The sequence below is a fragment of the Xiphophorus couchianus genome, chromosome 12 (genome assembly GCF_001444195.1).
Source record: "Xiphophorus couchianus chromosome 12, X_couchianus-1.0, whole genome shotgun sequence".
Lineage (NCBI taxonomy): Eukaryota > Metazoa > Chordata > Actinopteri > Cyprinodontiformes > Poeciliidae > Xiphophorus > Xiphophorus couchianus.
Window position 1 is genome coordinate 13,588,849 of NC_040239.1, and position 13,039 is coordinate 13,601,887.

Below are 13,039 nucleotides of genomic sequence, written 5' to 3' on the forward strand. Positions count from 1 at the left end.
GTCAGAAGACATGGGCTTGTTTTCAAGGGTAAAGTGGTGTTGGAAAGAAAAGCTCCTGATCATGTCATAGTAGACTTAGACTTAGACTGACTTTATTGTCATTTTGCATGCACAGGGTGTATCAGCGTAATGTTTTTCCTCAAACTGGTATTTCAGGTTTGCTGTTGGGTATGTGTGGTCCAACCAGACAGAAAATGATTGAGTAATTTCAATTATGAACCTCATTGGTTCATTATAATCAAGTCTTGTACATGGAAAAAAAGCAAACAATACAATTTCTGTGGGATTTCGAGGTGTTTTGTTTGACAATTTGTTTTCAATTCTTGAACAGAATCTGTGGGGAAATACCAAAAGTAACAATCTGACAGTATTCACACTAACAAGGGTATATATATAAAAATGAGCTAAAATGTTAAGTTTTAATGGTACTCTGTGTTTGTGTTTTCACGTTGACGCTACACAAACATGGAGTCTTCGTTCTCATACACTAGGTGTCTTAAAAACCTAAATGCCTGCAACATAAAGTATTTATTTGAGTAAATTATAACAAAAGACTGGTTTTTCCATAATTTGCATTACAGTCTTTCTACTTACATAGGAATAATAAAAAAAAATTCTGCAGTAACTTTTACCCCATCTGCTTTATATGTTCCATAGACAAACCCTCCCCCCCCTCAAACAAAGAAACACACGCACACAAAGGTAGCAAAAAGGCTTTTCCCCTCCTTTATTTTAAAACTTCTGAACAAAAATATCAATTTTACACAATTACCCAGAAAAAGATTGTATTTAAATATATAAAATTACACTTGGAAGCTGACAGCAGGCAGCAGCTTAAAACCAAGGCAATAATCAATACAAAATATTTTGTTTTTGAGTTCAGTTTCTGTTTATAACTGCCCTGGTTTCCTGAAGCACATAACCACCAGATCTCTACAAGCCTGCTTGCAGTGTGAATACAGAGGCTCATTATATTCTTTAAAAAAAATAAAATTAAAAAAAATTTAAAAAATGGAATTTTTTCAGACAAGCATGTGCTGCCAGTGTCCTGCGCACTGCGCCTGTGTCTGTGTCTGAAGCTACGCCAGGTAGCAGCCAAAGCCTGCAGCAAATGGCACCATGTTGGTAGAGCTTGTGCGCCCCAACAGGCAGCAGGTAATGTATAATAAGGCTTGCTGTTTATTTATGGGTTTTAGGTTGACTCTGAGGTCCTTTTGCAACTGAGGCTGAGCAGAGTAGCGTCTCTGAGGCACCGGAGTCATTCAGTGCTGTTATAGTGGTTACTATTGTTGGGATTTTCCTGTGAATTGGAGTGAGGGTTCTCTTCCGCCTGCGATACCACTGGTTCCACTGGCAGCGAAAAGAAGTTAGAGACACAGAAGACCTGCAGAAGACAGACAAGATGACAATACACTGAACTATGTAGCTGTAACATAGTTAATGTTGTATAGAATGAGCTAGAACCCGATCACGATTACCGAGGTTACATAGCTATGACTGAAATGTTAGAATAATCCAAGTCGACCATAACTGTTTGAATGGATCTTTAAAAATGACATGTGGACCCCTTGAATGTTATTGTTTACGTCCGTGAATTTCGCGTATGCACACGAGGGCTAAACAACTTTTTTATTTTTATTTATTTATTTATTTATTTTTTTACATGCCAGCCATAGCTGCGCTGCCGCAGTAACTAAATGAAACCTGGAGTTGTAGGTATTAATTTACTGCAGTGTGCCACAGAAAAAGAAAAAATAACACAGAAAACCGTTAAAGTACATCTCAAAACCACTGTTTTTTCACTCTCCATGTCGACTACGCTACACGTTGACTTATTGCTATAGCAACTGACAACAATGCCACTATGTTTCAGGATTCAACACCAAAAAAAAAAAAAAACACACCCAAACATTTCCCACACAAACACAACAACCTTCGGTTACAGTATTATGTTTTTGGGCTTGATGTTTATTTTACAATTAATGAATGATCGCTGACGTAGATTAGCTACCGCTAAAAAAAAACAAGCAAAAAAGAAAACATTACTCAGCACATTAACCTTCTTCAGTGTCAGCAATTTCACACGGTGTCAAAAATAATAATTTAACTGAATGAGTGTGTGAAATATCACATGGGCATGAGCTGGTATTGCTCATGGTATGAGAGAGAAAAAAAGGCGTCACTGTATTTGCAACAAAATAAAAAAAGCAACAGCAAATGATCTTTTAGCCACTTTATGAGACACTTACTGTGAAAACAGCCACCAAACCGCCTTGCAAGAGGCCAGCACACACGTCACTCCAGTGGTGTTTGTAGTCAGACACTCGGGTCAAACCCACATACACTGCAGTGGCAATCAGAAAGAACTGGAGGGTGGGACGCAGAAGCCGAGACCACTTTGACCTCATCCTGGCTTGAAGGTACAGCTGCAAGATACAGAGGAAAGAAAAATGTACAGTCACACCTTTATCTACAGATTCCACAGACTGTATCAATATTTGTGATACAGGTGTTCCCTAAAGTCATTTTGCTGGTCTTTTTTTAAAAGCATGATACAAAAAGGTGAACATTTTTATGCTTCAGAGGGTTTCATTGGTTGTTTGAATACCTCACAAATGAACAGATGAGATAAACGTGGCATGTAAACATCTCATTTAGTGATAGCTATGTTCAAATTTGAAGAGAGCCTCTTTGTGTATTATCTTGACATCTGTGCTGCATTGTTTTCCAAGCAGAACTAGTTAAGCACATGACATAAGCCAACATCATGAGTAATTTATGCTGTTGGGGTGTCACTACATTTTTTGCACAAACTCAATCTTAGATGATGAGATTTTAGTCTCGTCAATTCAGATTGTTGTGAGCTCCTTTCAGAACGAGCCGTTTTAGAGTTTCTTGTCACTTTAAATCCAAATAAGCTGCGGCTGGCCACGTCCTTCAACTCAACGTTTAAACTAGCATGTGGAAATGTGTAATTGCACATAAAGATATGTGCAATTACACAAATGTACATTTTTAAAAAGCAGAAGTGGAGCCTCCTGCACCGTTAGCAAGAATGGAGCAAGTGGTTTCTGGATGGAAAGTCACCAACAAAACACTTGTCTTTTCCAGCAGCCATTGTACAGCGCATACAGAGGTAAAACCAGCTGATCAAAATGTTCTGGAGCTCAGCTGGGGTTGCCAGGTGGGGGGCAGTGCCTGCTGATTCTAAACAAGTCGTGAAACATCATCTTATTGCCAAACACTGGCTGGATGTTCTTTTTTTTTTTTTTTTTTAAAGCACTTTGGCTGTTTTTAGAAGCAGTAGAGTATTTTCAGGTTAGGCAATGCTTGCCTTCGCATGATTATGATTATTTTCAAGGGTTATTAAATGTATTCTGTGCCCAAGCTGAGGTTAAGGGTGCCGCAAAACTGCATAATGACTGTGATGGGGACGCTAAAGCTTTTATTATATGTACTTACGGTAAGGAACAGCATGCAGTACATGGAGAAGGACGAGTGACCGGAATAAAAGGACAATCTATGAAGGAGAAGAAGATTGAAGTTTAGTCTCTTTTCTTTAAATACGCAGTGAAAATGAAACTATAGCACATATCTGATAGGGATAATATCTGGACGACAACAGAACGAGCCGTTGTCCTCAGATTCTGACTCTTGATTACCTGAATATTTGTACCCTGATGTGATAAGCGATAAGGTGTGTGGGAGAGAGCTGGCCAGCAGCCGATCAGAACCACCTCCTCTTGCAGAGATACCATTATGCCTCTGTGACCATGCAGATACTTTCCAAGTGCTCAGACCTTCCATTTGAAAAATGTCTTTTCTGAACCAAACATCTTTGCTTTTGTGTCCCAGCCGTCTGCCTGGCTGGTTTTATTGCTGCTGCACCCTCTGCTGCCGATCGTCTCCTCAACCTTTACAATCTTGTTCAGAATCCTTTGGCTTCAGGTCCACATTTGGTTGTAGGCAGATTTAATTTGTTTCTCAAATTAGCTCTTCAGAACACAATGCCTCCCCTGGTATTTGAAAGTATTTTTTTGTTTGGACTTTAATATTAGGCAGAAGAAACCTGAGCATTTTGGAAACGGGACACTAAAAGCAATGTTGAATTAAACTTTCTATCGGATTGATATTTTGGTATCAATCCGATGGCAAGTAAATACATGTCCAGAATCACCAATTGATGCCAATACCAATACTTTTTGTTAATTAGTTAAAATATGTCAAACTTCTGACTTCTTCAGGTGTTTTTATGGCTTTTAGTTTGAAACACTGTTAAAACCAAGCATAGAATTTAAATAAAGTTTATAGGTGTAAACAAAATACTTTAAAAACATGGTCAACAAAATAAGACAAATTTGTGTAATTTTTTACTAAATAAAGGGCAAAAAAAAATCTAATTTGAGAGCAAAACAAAATCTGTTTTGAGGCACCATTGAAAAACAATCCATAAGTAAAAAATTAAAGACAGAATATGAAACTAAAGCATCAATCTCACCACACCAATATTGATCCAACACCAATCAATACAGGTGGGATTTTGGTATCGATATCATGGATCGATCCGCCCACCGTTTCGCTCACAACTTAAAATGCAGATAGCATATTTTCCACTTTTAAACATGTTTATATTCTCATTGAAAAGGTGGCAAAGTAATTTGTTTTCTGCTTCCTCTTTGTCACTATCCAGCATGTTTCAAATTAGGCTCTTAAGGCAAAAAGGAACATTTATCTTAATATTTTCAAAGCTAAAATGTGCATTAAAGACCTTTTAAGCTGATTTTTTTACTAGATATTTTTTACATGCCAGACACACTGTGGTAACATAATATGGCAATAAGGCATGTTATGAGAAAACAATTGATCTCCTAATCACACAGTTTACAGTCTAGTTATGTTGTGCTATTTTAAATGATTATCACTTCAATTTTAAGAGGTACTTTTTAAAAGCCCATCTAAGGACAAGTGCTGCAAATTAGCTTTTGCACTATGACGCAAACATGGGACTGCTGTTTTGTTCAGTTTGTCTTTGTCGATGTGTTTCTGTTCCTACCAAATAAACTTAAATAGTCTCTCATGAAATACAAAATTTTTTTGAACGCTTATGACTTTCACAAATCTCTAAAGCTGCTAAAAAAGTAATTGGAAATAACCAACTGTATGACTAAATAGGACAGAATAAAAAAAGTGATTTGAGCTTTCATGACTCAAAAGATGCTTTTTTTCCCATTACGTGTGTAAAAATTTAATGGTTTACACTCAGATGTTTACTTATCTTTATCATTTTGGTAAAGGGAGGGAATCACATGTTAAATGGTAATTTAATTTCTAAAGAAAATTCATCATTACCACGCCTTGAAAATCCCCATAAAATGATTCATTGCTGACATATTTTTTGCAATGAATTCATGTTAAGTTGCTAGGAGTATTAAAGTAGCTCCAAGTTAGAAATCTGCAGCTTTCCAAAGCCCTGGTTTACAATAGTGTCACACAGAGGTTGATTTGTATTAGCTACTCTTCACAATAGGAAATAAAAAAAATCTAATTTGAAAGAGGCAGGAGTGTATTGATTTTTTTTTTATTTATTTCAGAGACAAAACAATTACTCGTCTAAACTGCTAATATCTACAGGTGGAATAAGGATTTTAAAGCTCAAAACAACTAGAATAAACAAAACCCAGATTTATCAAGCTGGGTTTTGATAAAAACCAACTGTCATCACACAGTTAGAGAGAAAAAATGTTCTTGTTCATTGATTTTAAGGATTTTACACATTTTTGACAGAAATGTAAATAATTGATATTGATAACTAAACCTGATAGCACATTCCCACCTTCTCAAATGAATACAATAACCAATAACCATGGGTAATAAAACTAATATCTACCATCTCAGATCTGAATGAAAGTAGAATTATTTTAGTCGTGCCATTGACAACCATTTCCCTTTTGTATATATAATCACCAATCAATCAGCCAGTGAATAAAATCTTCAGATTTTAAACATTGATCGTCTCTGTTCAGTGATTTTCAGGAAAACACTGAAGGAACTGATTATTTTTCTCTGATTTCTGATGCATTTCTGACTTGTGATAATTAGATTGTTAGGCAAACAGTGTTCAAAGATTAAATCAAAAATATTTCTTTCATTATCTGTTAGTTTCCAAATTACAATTTCTCCAAGGAAGTCAAAGTCTATTTTATCTCATACTGACAAGATTTGTTTAATTAACATGATGATTTTGTACGCTCTGTAGTTCTTAGAAGGAAAAAAAATTAAAATCACACACGAGGTTCCCCAAAGCTCAATTTGTGGACCATTTTCATCGAATGATGACCACAACATTTCCTACAATATGATTTTGTAACATTTTTTCCCACCACAGTTGCCAAATTACAGTAATCCAAATATTCGTGAATAGATCGGTACAGCTCAATTCAGAAAAAAACATTAATTATTGCTTTTGGTCGCAAAAATGTGAGGTAAGAGATCTGAACTCAGCTGGATTCGATGAGGCTAAAGACCAATGAGCATTTAAAATAAAGGATCTACAGTTTTAAAAGTTTTCTCCATGCCATTTTTCCCCACCACAAAACAAATGTTTCATATTGGAAGAATTTCCCACTTTAAAATCTCATTTTAATCAATCTCTTTTAGTCACAGGAGATTAAATTCAAAGATGAAACCTCACCTGGCTTCGGTCACCTCAAAATCATTTCCAGTGCAGGTGAAGTTCTCTATGTATCCTCCAGTTTTACAGTCAATCTGATTCCACACCGGTTTGCAAACAGCCAGGAAGTACGGCCGCAGTCGGCCGATGGAGTATTTAGCAATGTCAGTCAGAGACTGGCTGGCGGCGGCTCCAAACAAGCTGCTCCCCACGGCTTTGTAGACGCACATCATCCATTTCCTCTTCAAAGACCGGCTCTTGATGCGACACATGTACACCGATAGAAACTCACCGCAGAGGAGCTAAGTTAGGCGGGGGAAAAAAGCCATGGAAAGACATGACATCATGAAAGAGTCAGATTTTAATCTGGAATCTAAATCATCTTACAGCTATGAGTGTGAAGGGAATCATGACTCCGAGGAGCAGCTGGTAGGATATGGTGTCCTCTTTGTAGGGGAATCTGATGGACTCATCGTTGCAGAAGAAACCCCGCTTGAAGGGGCTGTGTCTGGGAGTAAGGATGAAAAATGGAAGTCCAACTGTGAAAACCAAAAGAGAGATAAAGAACATGACATTAGATATTAGTAAGTTGTAAATGCCCCCAACTGATCATCAATTTTCCTGATTGGAAAGTTGATTTAAGGCAATGCTGTTCTTATAAATGATTGAGACTTTTGGTTTAACTAAACGGTCAAGAAACTGCTGGAAATTCAGGAAAAGTAAAATACAGCTCTGGAAAAAAATTACCACAGCAAAATTACCAGTTTTCTGATTTTACTCTTTATAGGTTTATGTTTGAGTAAAGTTAATATTGTTCTTTTATTCTATTAACTACTGACAACATGTCTCCAAAATTTCAAGAAAAATTTCGTATTTATTTGCAGAAAATGAGAAATGGTCAAAATAACAAAAAAAAAAAAACATGCAGTGCTTTCAGACCTCAAATAATGCAAAGAAAACAAGTTCATATTCACTTAGAAACAACAATACTAATGTTTTAACTCGGGAAGAGTTCAGAAATCAATGTTTGGTGGAACAACCAGGAGGTTTCCAATGGGGTTCAGTGCAGTGGACTCTTCATTTTTTCCAAAGCTATATTTGTACTTTAATAGTGGAAAAGGAGTGCCATCTAAACTTGTTCTTTCTCATCTGATATTAATTATTTTCTTTCATAATCAAAATAATCCTATATCAGTTCATTTCTTTCTTTTTTGTGCGTCTTCTCAAACTCCCAGTCGGTCATGGCAGACGGCTGATTCTACTGAGCCAAGTTCTGGTTCTGCTGGAGTTTTCTTCCTGTTAAAAGAGAGTTATTTCTCTCTACTGTCGCTACATGCATGCTCAGTATGAGAGATTGCTACGTGCTCATCCAGGAAGAGAGTGGATGCAATCTGCTTGGTTTCCTCAGAAACTTTATAAGCTAACATGAATAATTAACTGAGCTTATTCTTTGATTACTAGGATAAATTGGAATGTTTGTGTGATTGAACTGAAATTTTTTCAAGATGACATTTATTGTGAATTGGCATTATATAAATGAATTAGATTAAACTGCAGCTCAAGCTAGTTTCACCTTCAAAACCTGCTAAAAGAGAAAACATCATCATAATTTAAATGTCCTAAACAAAAACAGAAAGTCAGCCATTTTGAGCCAATAGTTTTTTTCAGATTTTGTCATATTTTAACAAACTCAAACTTTGACAGCTTGATATGCCATAATCCAAGCTTTACATGAAGTCTTTATTTCACACTACACTCTTCATTAAGCCTTTGCTCCCAAACAGGAAGTTTGAAATGTTTCAGGTCACCCAACCTTATCCGCTTCATTAGAGAACAATTAAAGCTCATTTTTAAACCGCAGCACCACTTTCTGTTGCAGGTATTGCTAGACAGCTTGTGATCACACTGCGAAGATATTGCTCAAACACACTGGCTCCAGATTTATCAGCATTCAGCTTCATCACTGCTTGTGACACCAACAGGATGGTAGGAGTAGATTTACTAAACGTTTCACAACAACTGAAGCACACAGCCTGAGGTTGATTACAATAAAACAATTTTGTAACTGATGCGCAACAACCACGAAGACCAACTGTGTCACCATGCATACAGTGACGGGCAGGACTGACTGGATGAGGCCCGGGATGTGTGATCCGTCTCGAACACATGCTCCAACATGTGTTGTATCATACTCTACTGCTTTATCTGAATCGGTTTTACCTGATTTAAGAAAGTTCAGACTGAAAACTCTGACATGACATCAGGCATTTCTCCAAGTGTGGATGCTTTCAGGCTAACCGTCACTGCCGCCTAAATTACTCCATCTGCAAGGAGATCTGCACAAGCTTATGGGATTATATTTGTTTTGTTTGTTCTTTTGTAGAAGCAGCCACCTCCATTACAAGACTGACTCTTTAGTTACTGAAAATTATGAAGATCAGACTTTCTTCGTAATTAGCCAAAATTGATTTCTACACATAAGTATATCTGAGATATTTAGTTTTGTCACTTATTCACAGAAAACATTTAGCAGATGAAGGTAGAGACATGAAAAGACAATATATTTTTGTTTAGTTTCCATTTTTAGGCTTGGTCTGGGACGTTCAGATTATAGCCCGAATTGGCTTCAAACCTGACATGTCAACTGTGTTTCTTCGTGATAATGGAAAAGCCAGACCAGCTGGATTATGCTGAGATTAAATCACACGTTTTCTGGTTGGGTGACTTCTAAAAGCAAATGTTCCTCTTGACTGTATTCATCAAAATAAAATAGGACACATGAACAACACCATTCAAATGTTTACTTGTATAAAACTCTTAAAACCTTGTATCAATTTCTTCCCATCTTAGGCACTAATTTTCTTAGTCTTAAAATCTCAATAAAATACATTCAAGTCACATAAAATGCAGATTTAAAAAAAAAAATACTACAGGGAGAAAATGCGTTTTTACTGTAATGTTTGCTTTGGCTTCTTACTGCATTTTACAAGAATCATAATAATTACAGAACAAAATTTCCTGCTCTGTAAACACAGGGCAAATGTAAAAGGAGCCTGACCTGCGTCTGCGTGTGGAAAAAATGAGGAATAGGAGAGCAGTCAGCAGCAAAGCAAACCACAAGACAGTGACTAAGCAGTGAGGAATATCCTCAGGGAAAGCTTTCTACTGCTCTGAAACCCTGATCTTATGAAACTAAATCAGAATCTGCAAAGGCTTAGTTTTATCTCTATAACTAGTTCTACAGGATGCTTTTTCTGTGACTCTTTTCCATTCATGCAGCTAAAAATACAGATTAATGAGTGAGGGGGAAAAAAGAAAAGAAAACATGCAGGGTGGGACTTTTTCCATCTTCCTGCCTGGCTGCTGAAACCTCAAACCTTCCTCTGAGTGTACAAATACCATTTATGCAAATAACCTTACACTGAATTCCTCCTCTAGTTCTTTACTTCGGCTCTGAAGCTTTAAAAAAAAAAAAAAAAAAAGTTGCAGAAAAACCAGGTTTACCTACCGAGGACAAGGCAGACAACATCGAAGATGACAGGGATTCCCGAGGCTTCAAACATCTTCGCTGCTTTCGGGTTTGTGTCTTCAGTGAAAAGTTTCCTGCTGCTTTCAGGAGGAGAGACGAGGCGCAGCCTTTCTGCCGCACATGTGTCTCTATTCCAGCACACAGTTAAAACACAACACCGTCATTGCCTCTGGGAGCGTCCGAGCCGCTGTAAATCTACCACGGAGCGTTTATTGGGGAAAGAAAACCAAATCCTCTAAGACCAACAGAGGGTGAAACTAAAACTGGAACTAAATACATAAATAAAACAAAACCAAACCAAACAGCACCAGACAGCCGCTCACCCTTCCTGCTGCTCACCGACCATCATAACTCAGCTGTATTCCTTCTGCTCGTCAGAAAATATCCTCCTGTCAGCAGATGACACGATTATCCAGAATGTCCCTGGAGCGCTTTGATTAGCGATGCCTTCAGGGGAAGCTCGGAAACCTCGGTTACCAGCGTTTACTCGTGAAAAAAAAATCTATCATTGTGTCATTTTTTTTTTTTTTTACCAATCTAGCAGTGATGGAGATCCAGAAGTGCCACAATTCACTTAGAAATTAACTTTAAATGTTTGCTTATGAAACTATCACTTACTCAAGGTAATATGTTAGAACAGAGTAAAGTACTCTCATTGCCAGTACAGTGTTTACTGCATATTCTCGATCTCCAAATGACACAGGAGGTTCAAAAAATAGAAACTAATTATTGAGTAGAAACAGAAAGTCTTGCTTCAACATTAACAGTCGGTGTGTTTCTGTGTCTGATGCATATTTGGTTAAATTATGTTCGTTCTTCAGTCTGTGGAATTATCGGCAGTGGGTCGAGTATCCAGAAAATAACAATAACAAAAGCAATACTTCATAATATTACTAAAGTAAAAATAAGAGGTGTGAAAAACAACTTCTAAAAGTTTGTTTTTTTTCCCCCCTAAAAGAATACTCAAATAAATGCATCCAAGTCTCTTTAAATACTTATATCGCTAAATATAATATAGGTGTTTCACAAATTAAAATTTTATGATATTTACGTAGGTTTCACTTCTGTGAAAAATACTTAAAGTATTCAGTGTTCAATGTTTTTTATAATGTATATTCAACATGGATAGCAAACCTGAATTATAATGCTAATATACTTTAAATAATTGTCTTCCATTACACGTTCTTAGAATATATATTAATAGAAAATATTCTAGTTTGATGTTTCTATATAATAAAGTACATGAATTTTGTGATTTAATTTTTTTTTTTTTGTAGATTTGTCCATTTTAATAGGATGTTTCAGTATATTACATATAAATGTTATTTTAGGTCAACTTTTCAATTTTCAAATGCCATACATCAGCAGCTGAACCAAAAGAGCATTTTAAATCCAAATTATTCTCTCAAAAATATTATATTAATCTCTAGTTAGGGGCATTATTTTCACACAATCAGATGATGTTTACAAAGTTTTCAGTTCAACACTCTTCTCTTTTCTTGTATTTGAATTTCCAAGCTGAGCTTGAAGGCACCTCAGACAGAAGAAGAGAAGAAGTGAGCCAGGAGCCAATCAGGTGCCAGTCTTACTGCTACGTCAGCAGTCGGCTGATGCAGGTGTGCTCCTCCCTCCACCTCGCCGATTGTCCTCAGACCGGAAATAAGGCGTCAATAGATTCGCTGCAAGATGTTGATCAGATATTTGTCTCTGTTGTTTTTAAAAATATTTTTAGAGATTTTAAACGTTTCAGCAAATCGTGAATATTATTTTAAAAGTTTATATTTGAATAATATTCTAACAATGCTTTACACAGAGGAAATTGTGCCTTTTGAAATACTGTTTTCCTACGAATATTCAAAACTAATAAAATACTCTTGATTTTTTTAGTACATGAATAATCTCCCAAAAATCTTATCTTAATTCATTATCTTGATTTTAAAAAATATAGTATTTTTGTATCTGAACTAAGTTAAAAGGAATCCCACCAAAATGGGGTTTTCTGACAGATTATAAAGAACCCAAAAATATAAACCAGAGGAAAGAAAGTAATGATAGTTTTCAAAACTCTTCAGTTCCAATTAATCTTCTGGTTTAGGGTGTGCAACATGTTTATGAACACTTCCCTTTTTCATCATTTTTCTCTTTTATTGCAGTTGGTTTTGCTTTGTTTGTTGCATCACACAACTCTTTTATCGGGCATCCCATTACGAATGTAAATGAGAGCATGACACATTTCGGCCTCTTCCGTTTTGAAAACAAAGTTCCTGTTTTGCTTGTAGATCATTTTGAATGAGTTTTTATCTGTCCTTTTGTGATGATTTAAAAGACAAAAGACAGAAGAAACTCAATTCTACCGATTCTGCAAATGAAATACCAATACCGACACTTTATTAGTTTTAGAAATGCAGACTTAAAATATATTGTTCTGTATGTGTTGAATATAAGTTTAAATTGATTGTAAGTACTTGGAGATGCACCTTTAAACTGAGGTTTAATATTTTTATAAACTTTAATAAATGTTCAGAAACAGTCAAACAACAAGGCAACAACCATCCAAATAAAGAGTAAACCACAGAGACACCATCCAGTTTTTAAAACTTTTTTATTGTTTTTAAGTTTTTTTGCTCATTTTTTAATTATTTATATTATCTACAAAGTAAAAGTTTTAACTTAAAAGTTACATAAGGGTCAGGTGAGAAGTGGGATCTGATCACCTCAGCCGTTATTGTATTTTTAAATAACAATTCTCCTGTCCTCTTGGCTGCTTTATTATTATTATTTTATTCCTCTCACAGGACGTTTCTGGTCGTTTTTCCGGTTTTTAGTTTGGTTAGAAACTT

At 36.0% G+C, this 13,039-nt stretch overlaps 1 protein-coding gene across 1 annotated transcript; it reads right to left on the reverse strand.

Annotated features, from left to right (window-relative positions):
• Nucleotides 1-703: 703 nt before the first annotated feature.
• LOC114155076 (phospholipid phosphatase 1-like) lies at nt 704-10,666 on the reverse strand. Its single transcript, XM_028034747.1, has 7 exons — nt 10,523-10,666; nt 10,179-10,327; nt 7,058-7,209; nt 6,692-6,972; nt 3,463-3,520; nt 2,250-2,426; nt 704-1,384 (listed from the first exon to the last, which is right to left on the reverse strand). The coding sequence occupies exons 1-7, from the start codon at nt 10,546-10,548 to the stop codon at nt 1,259-1,261; spliced, it is 969 nt and encodes a 322-aa protein (XP_027890548.1). The 5' UTR covers nt 10,549-10,666; the 3' UTR covers nt 704-1,258.
• Between the last annotated feature and the right edge of the window lie 2,373 nt (nt 10,667-13,039).

Coding starts and splice junctions, on each gene's coding strand:
- LOC114155076 (XM_028034747.1), bottom strand. CDS start 10,548: ATGATGGTCGGTGAGCAGCAGGAAGG. Junction 3,521..6,691: donor TTTGAGGTGACCGAAGCCAG/GTGAGGTTTCAT, acceptor TCTCCTTCATAG/ATTGTCCTTTTATTCCGGTC. Junction 1,385..2,249: donor GTTTGGTGGCTGTTTTCACA/GTAAGTGTCTCA, acceptor TGTCTTCTGCAG/GTCTTCTGTGTCTCTAACTT.